The sequence below is a fragment of the Ctenopharyngodon idella genome, chromosome 13 (genome assembly GCF_019924925.1).
Source record: "Ctenopharyngodon idella isolate HZGC_01 chromosome 13, HZGC01, whole genome shotgun sequence".
In the NCBI taxonomy this organism is placed as follows: Eukaryota; Metazoa; Chordata; class Actinopteri; order Cypriniformes; family Xenocyprididae; genus Ctenopharyngodon; species Ctenopharyngodon idella.
In genome coordinates, this window is record NC_067232.1 from 24,130,843 (window position 1) to 24,147,359 (window position 16,517).

At 37.4% G+C, this 16,517-nt stretch overlaps 1 protein-coding gene across 1 annotated transcript in view; it reads left to right on the top strand.

The window, feature by feature from the left end:
- The window catches only part of fgfr3 (fibroblast growth factor receptor 3), a 51,893-nt gene that overhangs the window by 18,710 nt on the left and 16,666 nt on the right, over positions 1-16,517 (top strand). Inside the window, 4 exon segments of the mRNA XM_051917464.1 lie at positions 2,344-2,409; positions 5,931-6,100; positions 13,438-13,561; positions 13,646-13,836. Of these exon segments, the coding sequence (XP_051773424.1) occupies positions 2,344-2,409; positions 5,931-6,100; positions 13,438-13,561; positions 13,646-13,836 (551 nt within the window).

Here is a 16,517-nt window from a genome sequence, read left to right on the forward strand (position 1 = left end):
CTGGGCCTCCTTGGGGAAGAAGGGAGAAAAATAGCATATTTAGGTCACCACTCTAAAAAACCCAGCGGTTGGGTTAAATGTTTGCCCAACGTGTTGGGCAGTTTTATTGAACCCAACTATTGTTTAAAAATTACTATACGGCTGGCTTAAAATGAACCCAAAATAGGTTGGAAACTAAAAATCAGACACATAATTACTAGAGGCAACAATAATAATCAAAAGGTGAACATTTATTAATAAGCAATTTAATAAATGTTTATTGTTTAATTATTATTCATTAAACTTATTAATAGATGTTCATTTATTAAACATTAATAAATGTTAATTTCCAACATATTCTGGGTTCATTTTAAGCAAGCAATACAGTAATTTTTAAACAATAGTTGAGTTAAATAAAACTACCCAGTAGGTTGAAAACATGTTTAATATTGCTGTTGATGTTGTTGAATACTGCAGAATAGTAGTAGTATGATAGTATGTTATTCCGAACATGTTCACACTTTAACAAAAAAACATCATTATAAAAAACTCTTACATAATTGAATAGTTTGTTTTTGTTTTTTTGTGGGGCACGTGGGTGTGTTTGTAATGTGTGTTTAAATGGTAGTGTGGAGTGATCTTTGGTTCTGTAAACTCGAGGACACAAGCTGAGCTGCTCATTGACAACTAATTAGAATCTAATTATCTGGAATCTCCTCATCATTTAAAGCAGATGGAAAAAGTATGAGCACAGGGAGAGAGTTTTTACCAACATGTGTTTGGCGTTAGGCCAGGGCAAATCGGCTCTCCTTCTCGCCAGCGTCTGGAGAAAGACCGAGAAAAAAAAGTGAAACGGGCACACAACCTGCACCAATTATGGCATGCCGATAAAATGTCCACAAGACAGCAATATCCTGTTCTGCACAAGACACAGCTACCAGACACACTGACAGACAGCAACATGCAAACATCTTTACAGCAAAAGTTCATATTAAAAAAACATCATTAATTACCCTTATTTCACTTCAAACCTGTTTTCAAACCTTTCATATGTGGAACATGTTTTACAGAATGTTCTAGCTGCTCTTTTTTCAATACAATGAAAGTGAATGGGGACTAGGTTGTCAATCTAAAAAATGACAATAAAAAGAAGTCTTCTAAAGCTTTTTGATAGATTTGTGTGAGGAACATACAGCATATGAAAATGTTCTGACTTTTTTCTCGCAATTGCAAGATATAAACTCACAATTGTGAGTTATAAAGTATGAATTGCATGATATAAACTCGCAATTTCATCTTATAGTCAGAATTGAGATATAAACTCACAATTGCGTGTTGTAAATTCTGACTTTATAAAATGCAATTGCGAGTTTATATCTCACAATTCTGAGAAAAGTCCGAATTGTGAGATATAAACTCGCAATTCTGACTATAACTCGCAATTATGAGAAAAAAAGTCAGAATTGTGAGATAAAAAGTCACAATTACCTTTTTTATTTTTTATTTCACGGCAGAAAGAAGCTTTTATAGTCTTGCATATATTCAAATTCTATGCCTCAAGATACTTCACACCAGGTTTGACGTCAATGACATGAAACATCATTGGTTTGCATGGGTTTTGTCAATGACGTCTTAACAATTTTTAACTGTTGGGTGTATTAAACCTTTAAAAACATGTAACACCACAGAACAACAACACAAACCATCATAACTCAAAACATTTTATAACACAAACCCCCAATAGCCAATGAAGACTGTGAAGCCACAAAAATGTTAAAATATAGCATAAATCTGATGATTAGGTGCAACTAACACTGTGAAAGCCAGCGCGCACACACACACACACACACACACACACACAGAAAGCTTCAGTGTCCCAGTAACAGCATATCTTTAGCACTAAATAGGCCTAGTGTTGGATTTCACGCTCCGCTGGTATTTTAGGAGTGTGTGCTGTACAGTTTTACCTGTGTAAATGTTCACAGAGGAGGAGCTGAAGACAGAATAATCTCTTTTTCAGGGTCACAGCATAGTTTTTTTTCTCCCTCTGAATGAGTTCATTTAGAAGCAAGATTCGGGAGTGTGTGTTTGTGTGTATTTCGGGACATGTGTGTAAAAATACAGCTGTTGTCAGAAATCTCTGAGACATTTTACTCACTGAATCTCTGCAAACATCTGCCATCCATTAACCGCTGTGTGTGTGAGTGTTTGAGGGTGTGTGTGCGTGTGCAGTAATTGGTTTTGATTTGTTATCAGTTTATTTTCCTCATTCTGCAGATCATATGAATAGGTTCATTGTTTATACAGAAAGCCCACTGTGCTGTAGTAATAAGATCGCTCTCTCCATCGCCCTGTCTCTCTTAGATTCGCTGTCCTCTGGTGATGATGAGGACTATGATGAAGATGAGGACGATGCAGGTAATGGAAATGGTGTGTTTCACCCTCTTATTTCTTATTTCATTCCTCTTTTTTGATTGAGATTTCATAAGGTCTCTCTGTTTTGTAATAAATGCATGTGATTGCTGTCTTAGCTGGGGATGGGTTGCATTTCATTTCATCAGCTGCTTTTCCCCCCACTTGATACAAAAACGCAAATTCTCATGAGAGATGGAGAGAGGGGAAAGGAAAAGAAGAGAAATAGTTTAAAGTCTAATGGCATCAACTGAAATGTGACTAAAAATCTCAGAAAATGCCACAATATCTTCAACTATGTATGCAGCTGAAGAAAGAAACTAGAAGAAGATTTTATTGCTCAGTTTAAGTCCTCATTTCAGTGACCCAAATGATATTTTACATTTTGTTTTAAACACATTTTGATAAATGTCTATATACGATATACTTTGTAAACCATTTTCAGAATGTTAATTGAAAAGAATGACTGGTAACACTTTATTTTACAGTGTCCTTGTTACATGTGTTATGTAGTTACTATAGTATTAACTATAAATTATGCATAATTACATGCAACTAACTGATGTAGTTAATTATAATTGCTCAGTACTTAAATGTATAATTACACTGTAACATGGACACCTTAAAATAAAGTGTAACCGAATGATTTGGTGAAAAATCAGGCACGACTACAAACTTTGCTCTTTCAAAGCTCAGCAGAATTAATGAAGATCTCAGTTATGTTTTATATAAGTATACATTTTGTCTCAGATGTTTCTCAAAAATCGCCTAGGAGAAATAAAAATAGAGACAAACAAGAACATTTTTTTATATAAAATAAGTGTATAGAGCAAAACAAATAAATAATATGGATAGCAAAGCCCAGATCTTTGAATTTGATGAGAAACTTTTGAGTAAATAATGAAATGAAATCTTTTGATCGCAGACTTTGATATCTTGGAAAAACTGAGCACATTGAGATCTCTTCAGTGTTGTTATTGTAAACTAAAACTATCAGAAATCATTGTTGATAATTAAATAAAGCTAAAATGAAATAAAATATAAATATTAGATGGAAAACTTAAACTTGAAAAACTAAAACAATAAATTAGATATGTTGCCTTGCCATTTTACTGAAATAAGTTGAAGTATTACAATTACTAAAACTGAAATAAAATATGAAAAAAAGCACATAAAAAATTACTCATAAAATAAAATTCAATGAAATTTAAAATGAAAACTGAAAATATAAAAATTAAAGCTAATTAAAAATATTAATAAATACTATAATAGTATACAAATAATACTAAAATAACAGGATCTCAGAAACTCTAAAAATTGCTGGGTTAAAAACAACACATTTTTGGGTTGAAAATGGACAAATCCAGCGATTGGGTTGTTTTAACCCAGCGGTTGGGTTAAATGTTTGACCAAGCTGCTGGGTAGTTTTATTTAACTCAACTATTGTTTAAAAATTACTGTATTGCTCGCTTAAAATGAACCCAATGTATGTTGGAAATTAATATTTATTAATATGTTTAATAAATGAAAATTTATCAATAAGTTTAATGTATAATAATTAAACAATAAGCATTTATTAAATTGCTTATTAATAAATGTTCACCTTTTGATTATTATTAGTAATTATGTGTCTGATTTTTAATTTTGGGTTCATTTTAAGCCAGCCATATAGTAATTTTTAAACAATAGTTGGGTTAAATAAAACTACCCAGCAGGTTGGGCAAACATTTAACCCAACCGCTGGGTTAAGACAACCCACTCGCTGGGTTTGTCCATTTTCAACCCAACTTGGGTTGTTTTTAACCCAGAATTTTTTAGAGTGTAGATGACACACATAAGATTGCTGGGGTCTTTTTCTGAGGGAAAAAATTGAGATGCAGGAGACATTCTCCATTTGAACTTTATTTAATCTCATTGCTTTGTAGGAGAAACAACTGAGATTTGAAAGAGATCTCATTTGTGATTTTTCACAAAGAAAGAAAGAGAGAGGGAAGGGAAAGCTAACACATCTGTCTGTTGTGGTGGGATCGGGATCGGGGTTGGGGGAGGGTCTCAGGGTTGAAGGGAGGGCATGAAACGAGGGATTAAGCAAAAACCAAAACCCCTTTAGAGTTTAATGACCAGTAATCCAGCTCTAATTAAGAAAGAGAGAGAGAGAGGAGCTGAGAGCTGTGAGGTCTGGGCTCTCTGGAACATTTGAGAAGAGTTGAGGTCGTGTGACATCTGATGACATCATTCTGTAATATCTTAATGATGCAGTGCTGGTTTCTGCTCTCAGTTTGGCTGACTGAAGCAAGCTGTGCGTAATATCAGCTGTGTGGAGTTGAACTGCACTTTGATGGCTTTTTTTGGCTGTAGAATAAAAGTAAATGGAAAAAAAAGTTGGGTCACTGTAGATTCGCAGTTCCCACTTCAAAGCTCAAATTGTCTGTATTGAACTCTATAAAATTGCAAACCACACAAACACACACACAAACACAAACACACATAGGTCCACTGTAGGGTACAGACTCATGTTGAGTTTCCAGTTCCACTGACCATCTGAGAATGCAGTGCAAACTGGAAGAGAGAGTGTGAGTGTGTGTGTGTGTGTGTGTGTGTGTGTGTGTGTGTGTGTGTGTGTGTGTGTGTGTGATGGCATTAGTGTGTCGGTTATGCCAAAGGAAATGCCAGCCTGCCAATCACCCTTTACATTCACAATCTGATAGTGTGAGCAAATAACAGGCGAGATAATTATATTCAGTCTAGTTAATGGGTTTATTGTGTGTGTATGTGTGTGCGCTCACAGATGTGTGTTTGTGAGCTTGCATGTATGTCTGGAGCGAAATGTGGCGTCTGTGGGTTTAATCGCCAAGTTTGCGGGTTGATCAGATCTGGAGTTAATTGTTTGAGGAGGGATGAAAGCATGTTTACTCAATCTCTTAAAGACACACACACTTACAAAGTACAAGACGTCTCTGAAAATGAAAATAATGACTATTATTTTAGCTAAAGAATGTTACCGTAAGTATTTATGCTCTGATATTTGGCATTAGCTACTAGGAAGCATAAACACAGACCTGACCACATGACAGTCAACATTATATACTAAATTTGTGGGAAGATTAAATGAAGGAAAATTGGTCGGTTATTATAATAGGTTGTTATTATTAGGAATCCGCATTGTGCGATCAAGGATCTGTGAAGGATTTAACACTGGGAATCTTTCAGAGTTCTGTCTGCAAGAGCATAAACACGCCTCACACTCACGTAAGAGTGTATGTAAGCGTGTTTGCTTTTCCAAACAAATTTTAATTCAGTCTGGGAATTAGGCAGCCAGTCTGACGCTGCCATAGAGCGCACAAGAAAAATCTTTCCATAAACATTCACCCACACGAAGACTCCCGGAGAGGGAACACCCTACCCCCTGAAAAATAGCACTGCATGTCAACATACACTTATATGGAGCTCCATTTGCGCCTATGGATGCTGTACATTAGAAATGTTTTGGTAAACTTTCATAACATCATTTTTTTAGCATTTATACTTCTGACCAACAGAAGCTCCATTCTGGACCCGTCCCGACCGGATGGAGAAGAAACTGTTGGCCGTTCCTGCCGCCAATACGGTGAAGTTCCGCTGTCCGGCTGCTGGCAACCCCACGCCCACCATCCATTGGCTGAAAAATGGCAAGGAATTCAAAGGAGAGCAGAGAATGGGCGGGATTAAAGTAAGACAATAGGAATATCGATTAAGAACATGTGCGTGTGCAAACATGTGATTGTGTGTTTAGGATTACATTTAATAAGAGTCTGCAATCAGTAATAATTTACACAGATCCCCAACATCTGCTCCTTCAAGAGCTCTCTCTCTCTCTCTCGCTCTGGATTTTATTTGCTTCTCGCCTCTAGAGGATACGTCCACCTGTTGCTGTTCCTCTGTGAAACAGCAGAGGAACACGAAGTTCTGTGTGGTCTAGTTATTTATGTGTTGATACGTTTGTGTGCGGGTGTTGTTTGTGACGTGTACTGGAGAGCGTCCACTGATTCTTTAGATTATTTTTATTTGTTATTACCATTATTCATCTCTCAAGGCTGTTGCTCATTAGCACTTAATGATCCCCCACACAATTAAAGAGATAGTTCACCCAAAAAGTGAAAATTCTGTCATCATTTATTCACCCTCATGTCGTTTCAAACCTGTATGACTTTCTTTCTTCTTCTGTGGAATTTAAAAGAAGATACTGGAAGAAATGTTTCTTTTTTTTCTGTCAATGGTGACCAAAACTGTTCAAAGTCATACAGGTCATACAGGTTTGGACCTACGTGAGTGCGGGTTAATGATTCATTTTTCGGTGAACTATCCCTTTAAATACAAAGCATTATTCATTGTAACTTTCCTTAAAGGGATAGTTCACCCAAAAATGAAAATTATCCCATGATTACTCACCCTCAAGCCATCCTAGGTGCATATGACTTCTTTCAGACAAACGCAATTGAAGATATATTTAAAAATATCCTGGCACTTCCCAGCTTTATAATGGTAGTAAAAGGGGGGTGAGATTTTGAAGCCCAAAAAATGCATTCATCCATCATAAAAATAATCCATACGGCTCCAGGGGGTTAATAAAGGCCTTCTGAAGCGAAGCGATGGGTTTTTGTAAGAAAAATATCCATATTTAAAACTTTAGAAACTAAAATAACTAGCTTCCGACAGACAGAAGGGTGAGTAAATCATGGGATAATTTTCATTTTTGGGTGAACTATCCCTTTAAGAGGCTCAAATTTTCCCCATAGGAAAGAAAAATCACAAATTAGATCTCTTCAGTATCTCAATTGTTTCTTCTAGATAGAATTGTGAATGAACTGAGACTTTTACTAAACACATTTACAGAATTTTCTCTTGAGAAAAAGACACCAGTAATTTCACACATCTCCTACAGTTTCAGAGATCTCAAACTGTAGTAGTTTTTAGTAGATTTTCCAAGATATGAAAGTCTCAATATGAACTCAAGTATTTCCCAAGTTCTTCTGATGCCATCCACATTCATTGTATAGATACTACAAATGCATGACAATTTCCTCATTTGTTTCTAAATTAAGAGAATTTTAAGAGAAAAACCTGAGTCCTTTTTGCGCACACACACGCATTCACACATTCAGATTCTTTAACACAGCCATGCTTTGCATTGACCTGTTACATAGAATATAACCTAAGAGAGACATTTAGAAACAAAACATTGACCTCTCCACCTCTCCATGGCCATAGAGTGACCATGCCGCCCTTACAAACACACACACGTATACACACACCAGGGGTCCGCACTGACCCAGGGTCATCCTTTATACCAGACCTGCCCTCTGCATCAGCACAGTCTCTGTTGGCATAGAGATGTCTGACAGCATCATAATAGCTTTATTTAACACACACATACACAGGGGCTTGACAGCTCTCACTAAATGTCTTCTGTCTCTATTAAGACCAAGGCTAAAAGTCACGGCTTTTATATGTATGTGTATGTATGTGTGCTCCCCGTGTGTGTTTTGATATGACAGGCCTGATGGCTTGATAACACACTCAACGATGTGTTAAAACGCAGAGCGTCATGCGAAATTAAGCACGAGCAGTTCCCTAGGAGATCGGCATAAAGCTCTTTTCTGCATGGCAAGGGGAACAATAATGCTGCGATTATGTTTCTATTGGCACTGGAGCCGGTTGTAAGTTTGACTACTTCTCTGGCGACGTTAATTGCCGACTAAATGCGTTAAGATTGCAAAATGAGTTTTAAATGCAAGAAAATGAGTCACATGCCGTACTCTCATTGTTTGAAACTATCCATGGCTTTGTTTAGACAGTTGACTTTCCCACAGCTTTCCCCTTCAAACAGCCACACACACATTAACACAAACAGACACACACACCTCAGACACTTTCTGTCCCTGACTGGCAGGGTTCTAAGGTCAGAGGTCACCTCTCTATTGAGTCATCAGAAGGGGGAGGTTCCGAGAGGGTGTTGCCGTGGCGATTTAGAGGTCTTGATTGACAGGGGGAGGCGTGGCTTTTGTCATGCTCACATATGGCAGCCGAAGTCGCATTGTTAGAATGCTAATCTGTGGCACTGTGGGTTAGTCACACCTCACGCACACATACACACTGATGTTTTGTGAAAACGCTGCATTCGAGAGTGTGTGCAGCTCGCAACATATTCAACAGCTCAATTGACGAGCGAGTGAAGAAAGACTGTTACGTCCTCCGAGAGATGACTCAATTTCAGTCGCAGTTCTCTGTGGGACCACCAGCGCTTTAAATTCTACATGCTTGGAGCATCAGTAATGAAATGCTGAATCTCTAATCCACCGACAAATGTGCCTTTTGTCTGAAAGCCACAGCAGTATATGTCTTTACTAAGTGCTTGGGTGCAATTAGTTATTCATTTATGTGTAAATATGTTTAAAGGTCAAGTGTGTAATTTAGCTCCCACTTGAATGTTCACTATTCTCATGTAGCCTGATTTTTGTCTATCAACATAAGGCTAGTCTATTGCAGTTTCTTCTGCCCAATAAAGGTGCTGGTCATAATAGCAAAAAAAGGTTCATTGTCTATTGTCAATAGTGTAGATATGTATGAGGCACAGCTGACACACCAGTCACTTTCCAACCAAGCAGCTTTATGTTCGCCAGTGTGGTGAATTCGCACGAAATCTGTGTGGGGAAATCTTTTGCTCTCATGCGAAATTCCTGATCACGTGAATTGCTATTCAAATGACTGTAATTCTATTTGAGTGACATAAAAATTGACCAGTTGTAGTTTAGGGTTTTTTTTTGTTTGTTTTTTTGACAGTTGATACCACAATAATAGAGATGTGGAAAAATAAATACAGATTATTTAAATATTTATTATTTATTATTAGAAATACAATATTAGAAATATATACAATATAGAAATGCTGCTCATGTATGTTTAGCAAACCGGATAGTTCACCCAAAAACGAAAATTATCCCATAATTTACTCACCCACAAGCCATCCTAAGTGTATATGTATTTCTTCTTTCAGCAAAACACAATCTGAGTTATAATAAAAATTATCTTGGCTCTTTTAAGCTTTATAATGGGAGTGAATGGTGCCCAAGATTTTGAAGCCCAAAAAGCACATCCACATAATAAAGGCTTTCTGAAGCAAATCGATGCATTTTTGTAAGAAAAATATCCATATTTATAACTTTATAAACTAAAATCACTGGTTTCCATACGTCGATTCCGGCGGAAAAGTGAATTTTGACTTGACGCATGATGTATTGATGAATGCCGGAACTCGACTCTCTCGTGAACGCGCGGACAGACGTTTCCGGAAGCTAGTGATTACAGTTTATAAAGTTATAATTATGGATATTTTTCTTTAAAAAACGCATCGCTTCACTTCAGAAGGCCTTTATTAACCCTCTGGAGTCGTATGGATTACTTTTATGATGGATGGATGTGCTTTTTTGGGCTTCAAAATCTCGGGTACTATTCACTCCCATTATAAAGCTTGGAAGAGGCAGGATATTTCTTAATATAACTCTGATTGTGTTTGACAGAAAGAAGAAATTCACATACACCTAGGATGGCTTGAGGGTGAGTAAATTATGAGATAATTTTCATTTTTGGGTGAAGTATGCCTAGGCACAAAAAAAAATTGTTTAGGAAACCTGTTTTTCACAATTCAATTTGCTGCCACCAGTGGCCACTAGATAAACTTCACCTTTAAGTGGTAATAGCTGTTATGTGAAAATAATGTGGAAAAGCCGTGTTTATGTCTTTGTGCTTGGGGTCTTTATCAGTATGAACAGAGTGATGTCACCCTGTAGTTCATTCTCTAAAGCTCTAAAGTAGACTTTCATATGAGCGTGTGTATGATTAAGGGTCTCATCGTTGAACGTAATTTCAACAAGTACAGTACAACGTGTTCCTGGAACATGTCTTACTTGGCAAAATCACGGTGACCTGGGCTGTCTGTACAATATCGATGGCTTCTTTTAATGGTGAATCATGGTGTTTCCAGTAAGACTACTGTGCCACTTTCCATTGACAGCGAGATAGAGAAACGGTTTTGTCGTTTTAATGACTAGCCCTGGGGTCAGTTGTTTTTGCTTCCTGTCTCTGTGGGTCAAATTAAACAGCACCGCTGTCGGACCGAGCCTGCACCGTTTTGACACAGCTATAAATCCTGGACATATACATAAACACACAAGAGAGACCTGAGTCCTGAGTCCCTTTACTCCCAATATTCTCTGCAGTTCTGTCACAATTCAGTTGAACTGAATGAATATCCATCGCACTGGTTTTTAACTCCTAACCCCAGTCTGACATCAGAGTTAAAGAGGCTTAATATGTTAACAGCGTAATGCCGGGAGGAATTTGAGCAGTGCTTTTCGACTGATTATCAGACCTTGGCTTGGGTCTTTCTCGTGCAGTTTTTTTTTTTTCTGTATCTGAATCAGTGGGGTACAACATGACATCACAACACTTTTCAGCTCTTATCTTTTGATGAAGGATGGGATAAACGTACTAACCCTCTCCTCCCGTTCCCTCTGGATAAAGAGCTCGGGTAGATTGAGGAACAGCTGAGAATTCCTCACAGCATTTCTTTTCAGCAGACACATTGAGATAAATGTCTTACACACATACACACAAAATGTCAATGTCAAGTAAGATAGGGTGCTAAATTAAACTCTCGCTTTCTCATACTCCCACTGCACATAGGTAGCTGACATTAAATACTTTTGGGATGTTAACAAGGCGAGTCTAGGATTTCAGTCCAAGGGGACTCCGCTTCCAACCTGAGCATGAGCTGATGTAGCTCAGAGGAATATTTCTTGCCTTTAGTCCAAAGTTTTGAGTGGGTCGCGGAGTGTGCAGTCAAAGAAACAACAACAAACGTAATTCTGTTTTATTTTGATGATGCAAACCTTTTATTTTGAAAGACGTGCGTGAAAGCTGTTGACTCTTCTGTCGGACGCAGTTTATATAAAAAGTGTCTGAGAAAAACACGTTGCCTGATTCAGTATCTGCTGTCAGATGAGATGCCAGTGTAATTATTCTAACGTTATTTTCGTAATTTGTTACAAAATAAAAAGTCTCTCAGTCTCTCAGACTCAGAAAAACGAATTTTCCTGCCCTGTCAGCTGTAATACTGTGTCGTAACGCGCACTCTTCAGTCGCACTCGCAAATGCAGCATCACTATGATAAAGTGTATATCACTTCATCATAAATAAAGCAGAAAATAAATTACGAGCATTCAACGGTGTAGTTAAGTTGTCAATTAGTAAGTCATGAAATTACCAAAAAGTACTAATAAATTACAAAACTGGTACTTCATGTGTTAGCTGGGAAGGATTTGCATGCAGGAATGTTATTTCTATTCGCCAGAAGCAGTTTATGTTTCATCATGTTAGTATTGTGTATTTACCACGGTAATTGTTGTTTCTGTAACTCCAAAAATGCCACTTTATTTTCACTTTGTGTTATTTTGTATATTTTTAAATGACTGTAGTGGCTTATACCAACTTAATAACTTTATTGCATTAAAACTAGTTTGGCACTGCTTACCTTAATACTGTTTATTCATCAGTATTAGTCATATTCTTACAATTTATGTGTATATTAAGTGGGTACTTGTGTGTGTGTCAACCTTTTTATATATATATATATATATATATATATATATATAAATTTGCTTGGTTTTTAAAAGCACATTTATTATATTTTTTATAGGCTAATTATATATTAGAAATTCCTAATAAAAAAGTCAAATTCCTAAAAAAAAATTGGGTTGCAGCTTAATGACCATGGGAAAATTATAATATAATATAGTCACTGATTTTAAGGGTTAATTTAGAGTTAATTTCAGATTATTTTAGGGGGCTGAAGCCCTTATAAATAACATTTAGCAACAATTATGGACGTTTATTTCATTTAAAACTATTTGAACAGCATTTTGCTAGTTCTATTATTATTATTATTATTATTATTATTATTATTATTATTATATAGTCTTTATGACCTCTTAATGGTTGAGAGACTAAATTAAATATTTGTAATTTTTAAAAATTAATTTGTCTCAATGCAGGATAATTTAAACGAACTAAAGGTGTTTACTAGTTACAGGACATACAATATACTGTACTTTTCCTTATACATTTATATTCATTTGAACCTAAAATCATTATTTAAAAAAGTCATATGTCAACTACTGCCATACAGACAAACTCATACCGTACAGCATGTCAATCAGCAAACACATAAGCCTCACTGAGTGAGAGTGAACCGAGAGGAGGTGAGGATCCAGAAGACAAGGGGGAGGAGGAGGAGTGCAGGGGGTACAGGCGCCCTTGCCAACTTTCTTAGGCATGTGTGTTTGTCTATGTGCGTGTTGCCCTCTCAGGCAGTGTTACCATGCAACTGTTCAAAAACACAGCCCATAATATTTACACAGTTACATTTTTTTCCACTCAGACCTTCAAAGTGCATAGAGAAGGAATGAGAAAGAGACAGAGCACAAGAGAAACAGAAAGAGGCAGAGAGAGAGAGCCATATGCAATTAAGAGTGTGCTCTATGAATGAATGGATGTATATGTGTGTGTGTGTATGTGTGTGTATGAGGTGAAGGAAACTTTGTGACCCATCTCCACATTTTCCATATCTGATGATCTTAGAGGAATTCCAAAATAAACCCAAAAATGTGATTATTTAATCATCCTCATGTTGTTCTCAATCTATCATCTGTCTGTCTGTCTGTCTATCTAGAAAGGCTTAATATGGTAATATGTTTCTAATTTAAAACTCTGATTCATTCATTTTAATTCTACTTCAATTCTGCCTCCTGTTTGGTTCTTTAATTCTAATTCAATTCAAATTTATCAGCACAGTGGATCTTACTCATAACGTTACACAGACACCAAGACTTTAGCACCTGCTTTTCTTCAGCTAACAGAAAAACCTGAGGAAGGATTCAAGTGGACCTCTTATGTAATGTCCTACTTCATGAATAAAACCATCTCTCTGTCTCTCTCATCCTCGCTCTCAAGTTGAGGCATCAGCAGTGGAGTTTGGTCATGGAGAGCGCCGTTCCATCTGACCGAGGTAACTACACGTGTGTGGTGCAGAACAAATACGGGACAATCAGACACACTTACCAACTCGACGTGCTGGGTATGAACACGAAACACAGACACATTCAACATTTAACTTAAACTTACCTTCATATCTGACTGCCCCCATCTCTTGTCCAATCAGAACGCTCTCCTCACCGGCCCATCCTACAGGCGGGACTCCCGGCCAATCAGACGGTGGTGGTTGGCAGCGACGTTGAGTTTCACTGCAAGGTGTACAGTGATGCTCAGCCACACATCCAGTGGCTCAAACACATCGAGGTGAATGGAAGCCAGTATGGGCCCAATGGCACCCCCTACGTCAACATCCTTAAGGTACAGTCATCTATATGGGCACATCAGAAGAATTCATGAATGAACCACTTTGTTTTCTGTTTTGCACATCAAATACTTTTATTATGAACATTTTGTTTTTCAAAAACTTTTGTGTCTTCTTATTAATATCATGATAATTCTGATTTCTGTTTCAATGATTATGATTTAAGTTTGGATTGTAAACTCAAAAAAATGAATTGTTGAATTTACTTAAAAAAGCAGCGTCAAGTGGTTCCACACAACTATATTGAGTAATTTGTACAAATAACTGACAAATTCAAATGATTTGTATTTACTTAAAGAAATTTTGTCAGCTTTACTTGAATTTCTTTTGTTCATACAACTAAATTGTTATTTGTACAAATTACTCAAGTAAAGCTGACAACATTTCTTTGAGTAAATACAAATCATTTGAATTTGTCAGTTACATAATATTTATATGTGCAGTTTACTTAATAATGTTATGTAAAATGTATAAGTTTATTATGTAAGGTGAACACATTTATTGACTTAATTTACCTTATTAAATTAACTATTTGAACTTACCAACTCGAGTATTAAAAAAACTCGTTGAACAAACTCAATTTAAGTAAAGCTGACAATACTCATTTATACTCAGCTAAATTAAGTTCATGTAGTTACATGAGTTTAAGTAATGTGAACAAGGATGCTTTGAGTGAAACTAACAACAGTAAAAGATACAAAGATTTAATTATCATGAAAACATTGTTAGCTTGTGCTCGTTAGAATAGTCCTACATTGTTGAAGGCATTTTTTCGAAATGTGTCCAAGTGCAGCTTAAATTAAACCACATATTAAGTCTCATGTGAGCTTTGAGTGACTTTTAGAGCACCTCCCTCAAACTCCTAATCCCACCCATGTTAGCATCTCACTATAGGCTCTGCAACTGGAGAATTAGGGGTCTCTCACTCTCTTTTTCCTCTCAGAGGAGTGAGAGAGGAGGCAGACATCTGTTTGGGCTAAGCTAACCGCCGCGGTGGCGTCGCGCAGGGAGACAGCCATTAGCTGTGCTGCCCCACTCTCTCTTCAGAAAAGGAGGGAGGAAACGAGGGAAGAGGCTCCCGAAAAAGCCATGGAAAAAATGAGTGCGGGAAGCGAGGGAAGGGCCGAGTCAGCAGGCAGAGGAGGGGAGTGCGTCGGCTGGCCAGACCGCCACGCTATTTTAGACTCCCACATAATTGAAACAGTATTTTACTGGGAGCCGCGCGCCGGCTTTTCCCTTCCCCGCAGTTTCATCTGCGCACCCTCTAAAGCCTTCCCCAGCCCTCCCAGACCGAGAGTGCTGAGCGACAGATCATGTGTGGCGCAACGCCTACGATCAAGGGAAAGATCGGAAACAGGGAATAAAGCAAATGAACCATCTGAAAGAAATACAGAAACAGATACTGTATGTGTGGACTAAGGGGCTAAAGACAATATTTAAGGCGTTTAATTATAACATACAGTGACGTCAGAGGCCTAGCAGTTAGCGTGTGGAGCTGTGGCGCCAATGCAGGTGAAACAAGTTTCAATCCAGCTAATTTTTAGTTTTAAATAAAGAGCCATAAAAATCTGGTAATGGCATCTTCATGGGGTGCATTTTTCAACTGATAGTGTTATTAGCTGATAGCTGATAATGGGCCCTATCATACACCTGGTGCAATGCGACGGCAGGCGTGACACAAGTGGTTTTTTTGCTAGTTTCAGCCTGATGCAGTTATCATTTTCACGTCCAGCGCCCACATTGTTTAAATAGCAAATGCATTTGCGCCCATTTGTGCGCCCATGGGTGTGCTGGTCTGAAAACAAGGTGTGTTCAGGCGCATTGTTGGCATGTTGCTATTTTGAGGCAACTGAAAACGACTGCGCCATTGACCAACAAAAACCTGGTCAAAAGTCAATGACACAGTATTTTTTTTTATTTAAAGGGTGTGTTAGTAATATGCGCCTATAGGCAGGTGCACAACGTGCGTACACTCTGCTTATCACGCACACAGGGACAGCACACAAGCAGCAGCAGCACACAAACTTGCCAAATATTAAAAATAAAAGGATTACAATGTAAAAGATTATTATTGTGTACATAAAGATAAAAATTCCTACATGTCATAATGCATAGTCATTACATGTATCAGAATTACTTATTTGCAGTAATAACGAATGAAATTGGCTAATTATTTGACCAACTGACTCAGGTCTATATTCCACCATGTAAATGGCAATCCGCCATGGTGCAAGCACACCTGGCTTTTAAAGGGAATGGGAGATGAGACTCTGATTATTGCATGTTACGCCCAAAACACACCCATGACTCATTAAGAGACTAGGTACAACCCTTTTGGACCATGCACCTGGCTCGCCGACCATTTTTTCTGTTGTTAAACTAGTAAAAGTGGATTCAGACACGCCCTAAGTGCACCGGCGCCATGCGCTTCAGACATGCGCTTAGATCGTTAAAATTTGGCCCTAAGTTTTGTAAATAAGCCACAGTCTATAATAAGTCTAATTTATATGAAAGGGGATGTGTTTGTGCTGAAAAGAATGACAATGAGTTCATTTAAATACTCATGACACACAATGCTACGCACCATTCCGAAATAAATTCTTCAAAATTTAATTCCAGTTCAACTCCTGCATTTGAACTGAGGTTGCAAACAGGAAGTGTAATTGAATTTGACTTC